This window comes from Ambystoma mexicanum, chromosome 6p (genome assembly GCF_040938575.1).
Source record: "Ambystoma mexicanum isolate Mex_15411 chromosome 6p, UKY_AmexF1_1, whole genome shotgun sequence".
NCBI lineage: Eukaryota > Metazoa > Chordata > Amphibia > Caudata > Ambystomatidae > Ambystoma > Ambystoma mexicanum.
In genome coordinates, this window is record NC_090935.1 from 44,409,669 (window position 1) to 44,426,051 (window position 16,383).

Here is a 16,383-nt window from a genome sequence, read left to right on the forward strand (position 1 = left end):
TATCAGAGGGGGCTGGGGAGGAGTATCAGAGGAGTGTGGGGAGGAGTATCAGAGGGGTGGGGAGCAGTATCAGAGGCACGTGGGGAGGAGTATCAGATGGTCATGGTGAGGAGTATCAGAGGGGGCTGGCGATGAGTATCAGAGGGGGTGGGGAAGAGTATCAGAGGGGCGTGGGGAGGAGTATCAGGGGCGTGGGGAGGAGTATCAGAGGGCTGTGGGGAGGTGTATCAGAGGGGGGTGGGGAGGAGTAAGAGAGGGGGGTGGGAGGAGTATCAGAGGGGGGTGGGGAGGAGTATCAGAGGGGTGTCGGGAGGTGTATCAGAAGGGTGTGGGGAGGTGTATCAGAGGGGGGTGGGGAGGAGTATCAGAGGGGCATGGGGAGGAGTATCAGAGGGGGTGGGGAGGGGTATCAGAGGGGTGTGGGGAGGTGTATCAGAGGGGGTAGGGAGGAGTATCAGAGGGGGGTGGGGAGGTGTATCAGAGGGGGGTGGGGAGGAGTATCAGGGGTGTGGGAGGAGTATCAGAGGGGGGTGGGGAGGAGTATCAGAGGGGTGTCGGGAGGTGTATCAGAAGGGTGTGGGGAGGTGTATCAGAGGGGGGTGGGGTGGAGTATCAGAGGGGCGTGGGGAGGAGTATCAGAGGGGGTGGGGAAGAGTATCAGAGGGGCGTGGGGAGGAGTATCAGGGTCGTGGGGAGGAGTATCTGAGGGCTGTGGGGAGGTGTATCAGAGGGGGGTGGGGAGGAGTAACAGAGGGGTGTCGGGAGGTGTATCAGAAGGGTGTGGGGAGGTGTATCAGAGGGGGTGGGGAGGAGTATCAGAGGGGCGTGGGGAGGAGTATCAGAGGGGGTGGGGAGGAGTATCAGAGCGGTGTGGGGAGGAGTATCAGAGGGGTGTGGGGAGGTGTATCAGAGGGGGGTGGGGAGGAGTATCAGAGGGGGTGGGGAGGAGTATCAGAGGGGTGTCGTAGGTGTATCAGAGCGGGGTGGGGAGGAGTATCAGAGGGGGATGGGAGCAGTATCAGAGGGGTGTGAGGAGGAGTATCAGAGGGGGCTGGGGAGGTGTATCAGAGTGGTGTGGGGAGATGTATCAGAGGGGGTGGGGAGGAGTATCAGAGGGGCGTGGGGAGGAGTATCAGAGGGGGGTGGGGACGAGTATCAGAAGGGGTGGGGAGGAGTATCAGAGGGGTGTCGGAGGTGTATCAGAGCGGGGTGGGGAGGAGTATCAGAGGGGGCTGGGAGCAGTATCATAGGGGTATGAGGAGGAGTATCAGAGGGGGCTGGGGAGGAGTATCAGAGGGGGCTGGGGAGGAGTATCAGAGGGGCGTGGGGAGGAGTATCAGAGGGGGGTGGGGAGCAGTATCAGAGGGGGTGGGGAGGAGTATCAGAGGGGGTGGGGAGGAGTATCAGAGGGGGTGGGGAGGAGTATCAGAGGGGGGTGGGGAGGTGTATCAGAGGGGGCTGGGGAGGAGTATCAGAGGGGGCTGGGGAGGAGTATCAGAGGGGGCTGGGGAGGAGTATCAGAGGGGCGTGGGGGGAGTATCAGAGGGGCGTGGGGAGGAGTATCAGAGGGGTCTGGGGAGGAGTATCAGAGGGGGGTGGGAAGCAGTATCAGAGGGGGTGGGGATGAGTATCAGAGGGGGTGGGGAGGAGTATCAGAGGGGCCTCGGGGGGAGTATCAGAGGGGCGTGGGGAGGAGTATCAAAGAGCTGTGGGGAGGTGTATCAGAGGGGGTGGGGAGGAGTATCAGAGGGGGTGGGGAGGAGTATCAGAGGGGGCGGGGAGGAGTATCAGAGGGGCGTGGGGAGGAGTATCAGAGGAGCGTGGGGAGGAGTATCAGAGGGGTCTGGGGAGGAGGGTGGGAAGCAGTATCAGAGGGGGGTGGGGATGAGTATCAGAGGGGGTGGGGAGGAGTATCAGAGGGGGTGGGGAGGAGTATCAGAGGGGGCTGGGGAGGAGTATCAGAGGGGTGTGGGGAGGAGTATCAGAGGGGGGTGGGGAGCAGTATCAGAGGGGGGTGGGGAGCAGTATCAGAGGCGCGTGGGGAGGAGTATCAGAGGGGCGTGGGGAGGAGTATCAGAGGGGGCTTGGGAGGAGTATCAGCGGGGGGTGGGGAGGAGTATCAGGGGCGTGGGGAGGAGTATCAGAGGGCTGTGGGGAGGTGTATCAGAGGGGGGTGGGGTGGAGTAACAGAGGGGGGTGGGAGGAGTATCAGAGGGGGGTGGGGAGGAATATCAGAGGGATGTCGGGAGGTGTATCAGAGGGGTGTGGGGAGGTGTATCAGAGGGGGGTGGGGAGGAGTATCAGAGGGGCGTGGGGAGGAGTATGAGAGGTGGTGGGGAGGAGTATCAGAGGGGCGTGGGGAGGAGTATCAGAGGGGGGTGGGAAGAAGAATCAGAGGGTGCTGGGGAGGAGTATCAGAGGGGCGTGGGGAGGAGTATCAGAGGGGGGTGGCGAGCAGTATCAGATGGGGGTGGGGAGGAGTATCAGAGTGGTGTGGGGAGGAGTATCAGAGGAGGGTGGGGAGGAGTATCAGAGGGGGGTGGGGAGAAGTATCAGAGGGGCGTGGGGAGGAGTTTCAGAGGGGCGTTGGGAGGTGTATCAGAGGGGGTGGGGAGGAGTATCAGAGGGGTGTGGGGAGGAGTATCGAGGGGTTGGGGAAGAGTATCAGAGGGGTGTGGGGAGGTGTATCAGAGGGGGGTGGGGAGGAGTATCAGAGGGGTGTGGGGAGGAGTATCAGAGGGGTGTGGGGAGGAGTATCATAGGGGGTGGGGAGGAGTATCATAGGGGCGTCGGGAGGAGTATCAGAGGGGCGTGGGGAGGTGTATCAGAGGGGGTGGGGAGGAGCATCAGAGGAGTGTGGGGAGGTGTATCAGAGGGGGCTGGGGAGGAGTATCAGAGGGGTGTGGGGAGGAGTATCAGAGGGGGGTGGGGAGCAGTATCAGAGGGGGGTGGGGAGGATTATCAGAGGGGTGTGGGGAGGAGTATCAGAGGGGGGTGGGGAGGAGTATCAGAGGGTTGTGGGGAGGGGTATCAGAGGGGTGTGGGGAGAAGTATCAGAGGAGGGTGGGGAGGAGTATCAGAGAGGGGTGGGGAGCAGTATCAGAGGGGCGTGGGGAGGAGTATCAGAGGGGCGTGGGGAGGTGTATAAGAGGGTGTGGGGAGGAGTATCAGAGTGGGTGGGGAGGAGTATCAGAGGGGTGTGGGGAGGTGTATCAGAGGGGGGTGGGGAGGAGTATCAGAGGGGCGTGGGGAGGCGTATCAGAGGGGCGTGGGGAGGCGTATCAGAGGGGCTTGGGGAGGTGTATCAGAGGGGCGTGGGGAGGAGTATCAGAGGGGTGTGGGGAGGAGTATCAGAGGGGTGTGGGGAGGAGTATCTGAGGGGTGTGGGGAGGTGTACCAGAGGGGTGTGGAGAGGAGTATCAGAGGGGGGTGGGGAGGAATATAGGAGGGGTGTGGGGAGGAGTATCAGAGGGGGTGGGGAGGAGTATCAGAGGGTGTGGGGAGGAGTATCCGAGGGGTGTGGGGAGGTGTATCAGAGGGGTGTGGGGAGGAGTATCAGAGGGGGGTGGGGAGGAATATAGGAGGGGTGTGGGGAGGAGTATCAGAGGGGAGTGGGGAGGAGTATCAGAGGGGGTGGGGAGGAGTACCAGAGGGGTGTCGGGAGGTGTATCAAAGGGGCGTGGGGAGGTGTATCAGAGGGGTGTGGGGAGGAGTATCAGAGGGGTGTGGGGAGGAGTATCAGAGGGGGTTGGGAAGCAGTATCAGAGGGGTGTGGGTAGGAGTATCAGAGGGGATGGGAGGAGTATCAGAGGGGGTCGGGAGGAGTATCAGAGGGGTGTGGGGAGGAATATAGGAGGGGTGTGGGGAGGAGTATCAGAGGGGTGTGGGGAGGAGTATCAGAGGGGATGGGAGGAGTATCAGAGGGGGTGGGGAGGAGTATCAGAGGCGTGTGGGGAGGAGTATCAGAGGGGTGTGGGGAGGAGTATCAGAGGGGCGTGGGGAGGAGTATCAGAGGGGTGTGGGGAGGAGTATCCGAGGGGTGTGGGGAAGTGTATCAGAGGGGTGTGGGGAGGAGTATCAGAGGGGAGTGGGGAGGAGTATCAGAGGGGGTGGGGTGGAGTATCAGAGGGGGTGGGGAGGAGTATCAGAGGGGTGTGGGGAGGAGTATCAGAGGGGGCTGGAGAGGAGTATCAGAGGGGGGTGGGGAGGAGTATCAGAGGGGTGTGGGGAGGAGTATCACAGGGGGGTGGGGAGGAGTATCAGAGGGGTGTGGGGAGGAGTATCCGGGGTGTGGGGAGGAGTATCAGAGGGCTGTGGGGAGGTGTATCAGAGGGGGGTGGGGAGGAGTAACAGAGGGGGGTGGGAGGAGTATCAGAGGGGGGTGGGGAGGAGTATCAGAGGGGTGTCGGGAGGTGTATCAGAAGGGTGTGGGGAGGTGTATCAGAGGGGAATGGGGTGGAGTATCAGAGGGGCGTGGGGAGGAGTATCAGAGGGGGTGGGGAAGAGTATCAGAGGGGCGTGGGGAGGAGTATCAGGGTCGTGGGGAGGAGTATCCGAGGGCTGTGGGGAGGTGTATCAGAGGGGGGTGGGGAGGAGTAACAGAGGGGTGTCGGGAGGTGTATCAGAAGGGTGTGGGGAGGTGTATCAGAGGGGGTGGGGAGGAGTATCAGAGGGGCGTGGAAGGAGTATCAGAGGGGGTGTGGAGGAGTATCAGAGGGGTGTGGGGAGGAGTATCAGAGGGGTGTGGGGAGGTGTTTCAGAGGGGGTGGGGAGGTGAATCAGAGGGGGGTGGGGAGGAGTATCAGAGGGGGTGGGGAGGAGTATCAGAGGGGGCTGGGGAGGAGTATCAGAGGGGGCTGGGGATGAGTATCAGAGGGGCGTGGGGAAGAGTATCAGAGGGGGCTGGGGAGGAGTATCAGAGGGGGCTGGGGAGGAGTATCAGAGGGGCGTGGGGAGGAGTATCAGAGGGGTCTGGAGAGGAGTATCAGAGGGGTGTGGGGAGGAGTATCAGAGGGGGGTGGGGAGCAGTATCAGAGGCGCGTGGGGAGGAGTATCAGAGGGGCGTGGGGAGGAGTATCAGAGGGGGCTGGCGATGAGTATCAGGGGGATGGGGAAGAGTATCAGAGGGGCGTGGGGAGGAGTATCCGAGGGCTGTGGGGAGGTGTATCAGAGGGGGGTGGGGAGGAGTAACAGAGGGGTGTCGGGAGGTGTATCAGAAGGGTGTGGGGAGGTGTATCAGAGGGGGGTGGGGAGGAGTATCAGAGGGGCGTGGAAGGAGTATCAGAGGGGGTGGGGAGGAGTATCAGAGGGGTGTGGGGAGGAGTATCAGAGGGGGCTGGGGAGGAGTATCAGAGGGGCGTGGGGAGGAGTATCAGAGGGGTCTGGAGAGGAGTATCAGAGGGGTGTGGGGAGGAGTATCAGAGGGGGGTGGGGAGCAGTATCAGAGGCGCGTGGGGAGGAGTATCAGAGGGGCGTGGGGAGGAGTATCAGAGGGGGCTGGCGATGAGTATCAGGGGGATGGGGAAGAGTATCAGAGGGGCGTGGGGAGGAGTATCCGAGGGCTGTGGGGAGGTGTATCAGAGTGGGGTGGGGAGGAGTAACAGAGGGGTGTCGGGAGGTGTATCAGAAGGGTGTGGGGAGGTGTATCAGAGGGGGGTGGGGAGGAGTATCAGAGGGGCGTGGAAGGAGTATCAGAGGTGGTGGGGAGGAGTATCAGAGGGGTGTGGGGAGGAGTATTAGAGGGGTGTGGGGAGGTGTATCAGAGGGGGTGGGGAGGTGAATCAGAGGGGGGTGGGGAGGAGTATCAGAGGGGGTGGGGAGGAGTATCAGAGGGGGCTGGGGAGGAGTATCAGAGGGGGCTGGGGATGAGTATCAGAGGGGCGTGGGGAAGAGTATCAGAGGGGGCTGGGGAGGAGTATCAGAGGGGGCTGGGGAGGAGTATCAGAGGGGCGTGGGGAGGAGTATCAGAGGGGTCTGGAGAGGAGTATCAGAGGGGTGTGGGGAGGAGTATCAGAGGGGGTGGGGAGCAGTATCAGAGGCGCGTCGGGAGGAGTTTCAGAGGGGCGTGGGGAGGAGTATCAGAGGGGGCTGGCGATGAGTATCAGGGGGATGGGGAAGAGTATCAGAGGGGCGTGGGGAGGAGTATCAGGGGCGTGGGGAGGAGTATCAGAGGGCAGCGGGGAGGTGTATCAGAGGGGGGTGGGGAGGAGTAACAGAGGGGGGTGGGAGGAGTATCAGAGGGGGGTGGGGAGGAGTATCAGAGGGGTGTCGGGCGGTGTATCAGAAGGGTGTGGGAGGTGTATCAGAGGGGGGTGGGGAGGAGTATCAGAGGGGCATGGGGAGGAGGAGGAGGAGTATCAGAGGGGGGTGGGGAGGCGTATCAGAGGCGGGTGGGGAGCAGTATCAGAGGGGGGTGGGGAGAAGTATCAGAGGGGGTGGGGAGGAGTATCAGAGGGGGGTGGGGAGCAGTATCAGAGGCGCGTGGGGAGGAGTATCAGATGGGCATGGGGAGGAGTATCAGAGGGGGCTGGCGATGAGTATCAGAGGTTGTGGGGAAGAGTATCAAAGGGGTGTGGGGAGGAGTATCAGGGGTGTGGGGAGGAGTATCAGAGGGCTGTGGGGAGGTGTATCAGAGGTGGGTGGGAGGAGTAACAGAGAGGGGTGGGAGGAGTATCAGAGGGGGGTGGGGAGGAGTATCAGAGGGGTGTTGGGAGGTGTATCAGAAGGGTGTCGGGAGGTGTATCAGAGGGGGGTGGGGAGGAGTATCAGAGGGGCGTTGGGAGGAGTATCAGAGGGGGTGGGGAGGAGTATCAGAGGGGTGTGGGGAGGTGTATCAGAGGGGGTGGGGAGGAGTATCAGAGGGGGGTGGGGAGGTGTATCAGAGGGGGTGGGGAGGAGTATCAGGGGTGTGGGGAGGAGTATCAGAGGGCTGTGGGGAGGAGTATCAGAGAGGGGTGGGGAGAAGTATCAAAGGGGTGTGGGGGGGAGTATCCGAGGGGTGTGGGGAGGTATATCAGAGGGGTGTGGGGAGGAGTATCAGAGGGGAGTGGGGAGGAGTATCAGAGGGGGTGGGGTGGAGTATCAGAGGGGGTGGGGAGGAGTATCAGAGGGGTGTGGGGAGAGTATCAGAGGGGTGTGGGGAGGAGTATCAGAGGGGACTGGAGAGGAGTATCAGAGGGGGGTGGGGAGGAGTATCAGAGGGGTGTGGGGAGGAGTATCACAGGTGGGTGGGGAGGAGTATCAGAGGGGGTGGGGAGGAGTATCAGAGGGCTGTGGGGAGGTGTATCAGAGGGGGGTGGGGAGGAGTAACAGAGTGGGGTGGGAGGATTATCAGAGGGGGGTGGGGAGGAGTATCAGAGGGGTGTCGGAAGTGTATCAGAGCGGGTGGGGAGGAGTATCAGAGGGGGATGGGAGCAGTATCAAAGGGGTGTGAGGAGGAGTATCAGAGGGGGCTGGGGAGGTGTATCAGAGGGGTGTGGGGAGCTGTATCAGAGGGGGTGGGGAGGAGTATCAGAGGGGCGTGGGGAGGAGTATCAGAGGGGGGTGGGGACGAGTATCAGAGGGGGTGGGGAGGAGTATCAGAGGGGTGTCGGAGGTGTATCAGAGCGGGGTGGGGAGGAGTATCAGAGGGGGCCGGGAGCAGTATCATAGGGGTGTGAGGAGGAGTATCAGAGGGGGCTGGGGAGGTGTATCAGAGGGGTGTGGGGAGGAGTATCAGAGGGGCGTGGGGAGGAGTATCGGAGGGGTGTGGGGAGGTGTATCAGAGGGGGTGGGGAGGAGTATCAGAGGGGGTGGGGAGGAGTATCAGAGGGGGGTGGGGAGGAGTATCAGAGGGGGTGGGGAGGTGTATCAGAGGGGCGTGGGGAGGAGTATCAGAGGGGGCTGGGGAGGAGTATCAGAGGGGGCTGGGGAGGAGTATCAGAGGGGGCTGGGGAGGAGTATCAGAGTGGCGTGGGGAGGAGTATCAGAGGGGCGTGGGGAGGAGTATCAGAGGTGTCTGGGGAGGAGTATCAGAGGGGGGTGGAAAGCAGTATCAGAGGGGGGTGGGGATGAGTATCAGGGGGGGTGGGGAGGAGTATCAGAGGGGGTGGGGAGGAGTATCAGAGGGGGCTGGGGAGGAGTATCAGAGGGGTGTGGGGAGGAGTATCAGAGGGGGGTGGGGATCAGTATCAGAGGGGGGTGGGGAGCAGTATCAGAGGCGCGTGGGGAGGAGTATCAGAGGGGCGTGGGGAGGAGTATTAGAGGGGGCTGGGGAGGAGTATCAGAGGGGGTAGGGAGGAGTATCAGGGGCGTGGGGAGGAGTATCAGAGGGGTGTGGGGAGGGGTATCAGAGGGATGTGGGGAGGAGTAACAATGGGGTGTGGGGAGGAGTATCAAAGGGGTGTGGGGAGGAGTAACAATGGGGTGTGCGGAGGAGTAACAATGGGGTGTGGGGAGGAGTATCAGAGGGGTGTGGGGTGGAGTATCAGAGGGTGTGGGGAGGAGTATCAGAGGGGTGTGGGGAGAAGTATCAGAGGGGGCTGGGGAGGAGTAACAATGTGGTGTGGGGAGGAGTATCAGAGGGGTGTGGGGAGGAGTAACAATGGGGTGTGCGGAGGAGTAACAATGGGGTGTGCGGAGGAGTATCAGAGGGGTGTGGGGAGGAGTATCAGAGGGGGTGGGGAGGAGTATCAGAGGGCGTGGGGAGGAGTATCAGCGGGGTGTGGGGAGGAGTATCAGAGGGGGTGGGGAGGAGTATCAGAGGGGGTGGGGAGGAGTATCAGAGGGGTGTGGGGAGGAGTATCAGAGGGGGTGGGGAGGAGAATCAGAGGGGGTGGGGAGGAGTATCAGAGGGGGCTGGGGAGGAATATCAGAGGGGGTAGGGAGGAGTATCAGAGAGGTGTGGGGAGGAGTATGAGAGGGGGCTGGGGAGGAGTATCAGAGGGGTGTGGGGAGGAGTATCAGAGGGGGCTGGTGAGGAGTATCAGAGGGGTGTGGGGAGGAGTATCAGAGGGGTGTGGGGAGGAGTATCAGAGGGCGTGGGGAGGAGTATCAGAGGGGGTGGGGAGGAGTATCAGAGGGGTGTGGGGAGGAGTATCAGAGGGGGTGGGGAGGAGTATCAGAGGGGGTGGGGAGGAGTATCAGAGGGGGCTGGGGAGGAGTATCAGAGGGGGCTGGAGAGGAGTATCAGAGGGGGGGTTCCAGCACTGGGGCATATGCACATGTTTCATAGCACATGCATCTTCTCATAACATTTTGTTATTTTTTACAGCATTGATAGAAAAGTTTGAATATTGTCCCCGCGGCTGGATCATGATAAGTGGAAAATGCTATTTATTTTCCGAAAGGAAGGCGCAGAGAAGCACTGCAGAGCAGAGCTGCAGCTGGCAGACCGCCCACCTTGCAGTGATCAGAGCCCGGGATAAGGCCTTGCAGGTAACAGCTGATGGAAGCGTCCAGCAAGTACAAGAGTCGCCGATGCTCGTAAATGTTCTATCTCTGATCTCACTAATTTAACATGTTCGCCATCCGTCCAGAAGCTTAATGGACAAAGTCATAGGTGGAGTTAAGCAGGTGTGGCGGTGGTATAAACGCTGGCCCTCCACCCCATCCTCCCGCGCCCCTCTATGCTAACGGCCAGAGCATAGAGTGGGGTGAGGGGGGTGGGAGCAGATGCTGTCACCTCCCGATTCAGCAGGAGGTTACATTAAGGAGCTACTGGGTGAACAGTGCTTTAAGTGCCATTGGAAATGAAGGGGGGGGGGGCTTTAGCGGCAGTGGGCATTGCCTAAATTAAATATACACAACAACAGAGGAAATGGTGTCGCATGGGATCCATTTTGAATGTTAATTAATCTTAACTTACTATTGGGTCATCAATGAACGTGGCGTCAGCATCACCCCAACATAAAATCATAAGACAACAATTTAATAAGGACAAATAGTACATTTGAATGTAATAATTATGTAAAGGCACACATAAAAAACATGAAATCAATCGCATCACGGTAGCAACAACGACACTCATACTCCACAAACATAAATCTGCGTCCATTTGCAAGTAATAAAGTGCAACCTTGAGCTGTGTGAAGGAAGAAAATCTCCCTGCAAACAGAAGACATGTCAGAAAAGAAGAGACCCACAAATCCCAGGCAAATATCATGACACAATCAATGTTCTCTGAAAAACACAATCATAGCTGTTATCGGACAGTCACGGTTCTCCAATCTAAACAATGTACCAAAATTAAGGGGGACCCTCAAGTGTGAAAATCTGGTCAACGAGCCGGCTGCGGTCATACATGTACAATGAATGGCTATTGTGACCCTCTTGTTATTCTAATCAGAGGTGTCACGGTGTACAGCGCTCCCAATTCACTTGACCTTCCCTAATGCTAGGTTCCACTGCACCCAATGAGGAATGGGGATTTACTGCCCTACCGCTACTCGTGATCCGGCGCTAATAGCGCTGAAGCAAATAGTATTTGCGTTGGGCTAACCCGGTGGTCATACAGCCCGGATACCGCCAAGGCTGTGATGATGCCCATTGTCTTTTAGCAGGGTCCCCTCCCAAACAAAAACATGGACTACAAAAAGCAGAGAATGCCGCAGTCAGACTAGTATTCCGGGTCAGAAAATCTACTCCAATATCCAGCCTGCACTGATCCATTCACTGGCCGGCAGTGGAAGACTGGATCAAGTTACAGAACCAGATGCATTATTTATTAATGCATGAATAACTTAGCCCCCAGTGATCTGGTTGACAGACTAAAGCAGTATCAACCAACACGGTCCTTAAGATCAGAGGACTAGTACCTGTTGGTTGTCCCTCCAACGCAATGGGCCTCATTACACGGTAGGCGATAAGGGATTACCGGCATCAGTAAGGGCACCGGTGCCGGTAATCCCTTGCCGCCCTACTACGAGTTCCCTTTGCGGGTCCTCCCTTAACACCTGGTTTTACCAGGCATTGAGGACGGGACCCGCAAAGGGACTCCAGAGCTAATAACGGTACCGCAATTTGCAGTACCGTTATTAGCGCCTTCCCCATTCCCATTGAACCCTATGGGGGCTCAAATGAGAATGGGGAATGGCTCTGGTGAATGGGGAATCACAGGTCCCGCCGACCTTGGAATGGACGGTAATTGCTCCATTCACCAGACCGGAGTCGGAACGAGTTTGGAGGCAACCATGGCGCTAATAGCGCCATGACTACCTCCAACCTCGTAATGAGGCCCAATGTGTTTCTAGAGGAGATTATAGATTTGCAGTATTTTACCAACAAGCTTGTAATAGTGACCCACTGGAGCTGAGAAAATCGGTATCTCTGATGTCATTTTGAAATAAATGTAAAACCTACCTATTTAAATAAACCCAATGACATAGATTAAAGATAAGAGAACAATTTTGATGACCAGATGCCAGAGCTATCATTTTGGTCCTATTTACAACTGTGCCTTGACATGATTCGGTTTGTCTAGTGCGTGATATAAATTACTCAATCAATCAGCAAAAGAGTCATCAGGAAACAAGAGAAACCAGCGCCACTTCAGGACCTCATCCGACTTGACGCGTCTCAAGGAACTCTGAGCAACCCGCCAAAAACTCATCGACACAACCAAGGCCTCCTACTATCAGAACACCATAGCAGTAGCCGACAACAAAAGCAGAGCCATCTTCAAAGCAGTTAAGAAGTGCGTCAACCGCTACCTGCCCCTGCCATACCACACTCCATCAAAAAATTCACCGCCATCAACACCTTATTCATCGACAGAATCAGCAACATTCACCAACTCTGCATCCATAGACCCACCTCATATCCCTCCTCGTGAAATCTCCACACCCTGAACAACATTCAAGACACTCTCGACAGAGGACCAGGTAGAAACCCTGGCTGCCTTCATAGCCACATCATATACAGACGGCATCCTTCCAGCATCCATCCTAAATGCCTTCCCTGCAGAAGTTCTCCTTCCCTACCTGGAGATCATCAACAGCTCCCAGGCACCTTCCCATCGACCCTAAAAGCCGGACAAATCCTCCGTCAACTAAAGAAACCCACCCTGGATCCCAAAAACCTAGGTAAGTATCGCCTCATCACCCATTTTCCCCTCTTAGGTAAGATCACAGAAAAAGCAGTAGGCGCACAACTACAGGAACACATTGACACCAACAATCTCCTCCAAACGTACCAATCCGGATTCAGACCCAGATGCAGCACGGAGACAGCAACCTTACAGGTGGCCGAGAACACCCTCAAAACCCTTGATGACGAGCACCCATGCCTCCCGACCTCTCAGCCATTTTCTACACAGTAGACAAGCAGGTGCTTACGGACACCCTACATCGGCGCATCGGGATCAGCAACCTTGTCCTATGCTGGTTCAAGTCCTACCTCGCCAACCACCAGCAGTTTGTTCAGATGGACTCATCTAGATCACCAATACTACCCTTCACCTGTGGAGTCCTGCAGGGTTCCATCCTTTCCCTAGTGATCTTCAATATATACATGGAGCCGCTGCCACACAGCTATACCTCATGATCGACCCCATCAAGGACATCCATAGGCTCCAAACCTGTCTCCTGCTGATCCGGTCTTAGATGTCCACTCCATACTTGAAGCTCACCCCCTTTAAGACTGAATTCCTACTCCTCACCAACAACACTGAACACCCAGACATACAGACCTGGCTGTCAACCATGAACTCTGACCTCACCTGCACCAAGTTCCTCGGGTTCCACATCGACGAACACCTCTTCTTCGAGACACACATAGCTAAGAAAACTCAAACAGCTTGGTATCAGCTCTCCCTCCTGTGGAAAGTCAAGCCCTTACTCCCTCCCTCCAGACAGCTTTAGATCCACCGTTCAAGCACTGGTCCTATCCCACTTGGATGGGGAAATGCACTCCTCGAAGGCCTCCTGTCGTCCTCCCTTGTGCACCTGTGAAGTGTCCTATATGCAGCTGCATGTTTCATCAGGGGTCTATGCAGATAAGACCACATCACCCCGGCCCTCATTGATCTTCACTGGCTTCCACTGCATGCACAAATCAACTTCATGTCTTGCTGCATCATCTATAAGGTAGTGGCCCTCAAGTCATCCAGCTACCTTGCGGAGAAACCCAGCATCTCTGGCAGACAGGGCACCACCAGAAGCCAGGACATGCACAGTTTTGAAATCCTCTGCTGCAAAAAAGGAAAGGACCAGAAAACAAGCCTTCTCTGCCTACGCCCCATGACTCGTACAATTCAGAAAACAACTCAAAACCCACCTCTTCAAGGAATTTCTCTGCCTCAACACCTTGGCCATCAAATTGCCCCTCTCGCCACCTGACTCACTTGACGATGCCCACCCCTCTCCTTCCCACCACCCAGTATAGCTGTACCCCCTCCTCTGTGCCCCTGGGTATCCCCTTCTCCCCTGGCTGAATATCTGGCCTGTTGTTACCTCTGAAAAGAGCGGTGTTATGAATCTGTACTATTGTATACCTCTGTAAAGCTCTCTGTTATGTATCTGTATTGTTGTATAGGGCCAGGAGGATAGCTCAGGGGCATCGTGCTCATCTTGGAAGCAAGACAACTCAGAGCAACACAGGTTCGAATACCGGGCCCACGCTTAGAAACTGGTTCTTCGTTATTAGTCGTGTGTTATAAAACATATATAATATAGTTATAATTACACCTCCTGTAAAGCACTCCGTTGCTTCTCGAAGCTAGGTCAGCGCTCAATGAATACCATAATTATCTGCATTCTAGAACTCAAGCACAGGATTGATACCAGTGTCTCTTCTATCTGCATTCCAGAACTCAAGCAGAGGATTGATACCAGTGTCTCTTCTATCTGCATTCTAGAAGTCAAGCACAGGATTGATACCAGTGTCACTTCTATCTGTGTTCCGGAACTCAAGCAGAGGATTGATACCAGTGTCTCTTTTATCTGCATTCTAGAAGTCAAGCACAGGATTGATACCAGTGTCTCTTCTATCTGTGTTCCGGAACTCTAGCACTTTATCCAATGCTTAGACACTCCTGTACTACCTGCAACAGCTGTGTTTATACCATGCACCCATCCGACCCCTCATCACCGACCACTTCCCCTCTACTGCCTCTCACCCCACCCTTTTTTACCCATTGCTGCACGCTGAAGTGAGTAATTCTGCATGTATCTTAAATTATTTTACCTAATTCTGCCCACACATCAAAGATCTCAAGCAGGAGCATACAAGCTTGGAGGGCATTACAGGAATCTTACTGCATTGTCGTGGCGAGTTCTACACAGATAAGTCTTTAGCTACCACCCGACATGCAGAAACGTTTCTTCACAAAGATCTTCCCCCGGACGTCTCGTCTAAGGGGTTGATTTTCACGGAAGGTTTGTTCTTCCTCACATTGTCTTGTTGCTTTCAAGCAGGCACCGGTTAATGGGCGTATGTATGAGATGTAAAAGGCATAAACCTACCTGCGAAGCTACGCAGCACTGAACAGTGTGTATGAGATTTAAAAATCGAACACTGTCTTAGCCTTGGTCCCTACCAGAAGAATCAGAAGAATCCTGGGACGCCGCCGGATCAGTCAACACTCCAACCAGAACTGACCTTCTGGAGGATGCAACCATCCCAGCACAAGAACCATAAAACCGTCTCTTAGGACAGATTGGGAGATCCATTAGTGAACTAGTCAATGGAAACAAGCTCAAGCCAGAAGAAGTAGGCTATGAGATCTTCCAAGTAACCCTGTTTCCAGCAGTGGAGGAAACCCAGGAGACCGGACAACGAAGATGAGGAGGCCAAGCTTACACCACCTGACGAGAGCAACATGGCCAACACCCATGGAAGACCTGTTCGAGCCCTGGTAGAAGGCCAACTGGCTATCAGTTATCAGCACCTTACAGTGACCCATCACAGAGAGAAAAGAACAACCAGCAGTGCCACTGGCGATGTTCCAGAAACTGGCCAATGGAGAAGATCCTGCAGCATTCTTCATGAACACTGAGTGGCAAGATGGCATTGAGATCGCTGGGCCAGATATATGGTGCCAGTGCTCATGGAATAAGCTCAGCAGGCCTTACAAGCTCTCAACCTTAATGGAGGGGTACAATATGAAGAATTAAAACAGGGTATCCTAGAAGAGTTGAGGCATTACCGGGAACACCACCAGATACGTTGGAGACATCTACAACTAAGACAATGGGAAAGTCCCCTTCAGATGTCATACTGAGCAAGGGACTGCCTAAATAAATGGTTAAACAACAAGACATTCGACGAAGTCAAGGAAATATTGAATTTAGAGCAGTTCATCGGTTACTTGTCACTTTCCTTCCAAATGTTTATCTCGCAGCTACATGAGCCCGTGTGGGATGCAGCAATTCAAACTTCCAGTGCCCATCAAAGGGTTATACACTCCAGGCAGCCAATTAGGGGACCCAAGACACCCAGGAGTCACAGGGAAAAGAAGAGAATTCAGTAATAAGCAGACCAGGCCCTACTACAGTAACACACAACTCAAAGACAACATCTCCGGTCCAACTGGTGCATGCCCAGCGATAGTAAGACGTTATGACTGTGGGAAGCCAGGATACATTTCCAGGTTCTGGCCGGAGCGACCAAAGGAAGAACCTATGGAAATTGGGTTTACTTATCCCGGAGTGTCAACTAACGCCGATTGGGGATCAGAATCAACTGACCCTGAATATCTCACTGACCTGCTTTTTGAAGACGACAAAGGACTTTCCCCTTCAATTGTTTATACCATCGGAGAGACTGACTGCAAATTTCACATCCCAGCAAAAGTTCAAGGAATCTGGACTATAGCACTACTCGTCCAGGCCGACCTAATTATTCTGGAGGAGCTCCACCCAGGAGCTCTAACCCAAATCATCTGGACCCAGTTATTTACCCACAAGCTCTTGTAGCCCTCCACATCCTACCAAAGAGCTCCTTTTCCCAAGTATTGTCCTGTTTGGACTCCCAGTAGAACATCTGTTTGGTACAGATTTTCTGTTGTTCAGTCAGTTCCATGGGAAATGTCAAGGGGAGTCATCAATACAACAATCCTGGGGTTCACAGATAGTTTGAAATGTGGAGGGTGAGGTGGATTGAGAGGGAAGCATGGAGGTGTGTGATAGGACCAGAGATCTGTTCTTGTCATGTGGAGGTATGGACCCCTCTCAGCCTGGGATGGGAAGCCTACCAGGGTTGATACCAAAGCCAGTCTTACCCCAGAAGTGAGCTGTGGGAGTTGAGAGGGCCCCAGCACCTATCCGTTCCTCATGTGCCAAGTTGTGGGACCAAAGTACCACTGTCGGTTACCCCATGCCGGCACGGCACCGTTCATGCCAGTGTCGATCTCTTTGTCTGGCAGAATATGTCATTGCAACCACCGAAATAGAACAATCAGGGAGCACC

General features: G+C 55.7%; 1 protein-coding gene across 2 annotated transcripts in view; it reads left to right on the plus strand.

Annotated features, from left to right (window-relative positions):
• LOC138511187 (B-cell differentiation antigen CD72-like) overlaps window positions 1–16,383 on the plus strand; it is a 154,066-nt gene that overhangs the window by 122,063 nt on the left and 15,620 nt on the right. For both annotated transcript variants that reach the window (XM_069626698.1, XM_069626699.1), the window contains one exon: window positions 9,251–9,414. In XM_069626698.1, coding sequence (XP_069482799.1) covers window positions 9,251–9,414 — 164 coding nt within the window. The remainder of the gene's footprint in view (window positions 1–9,250; window positions 9,415–16,383) is intronic.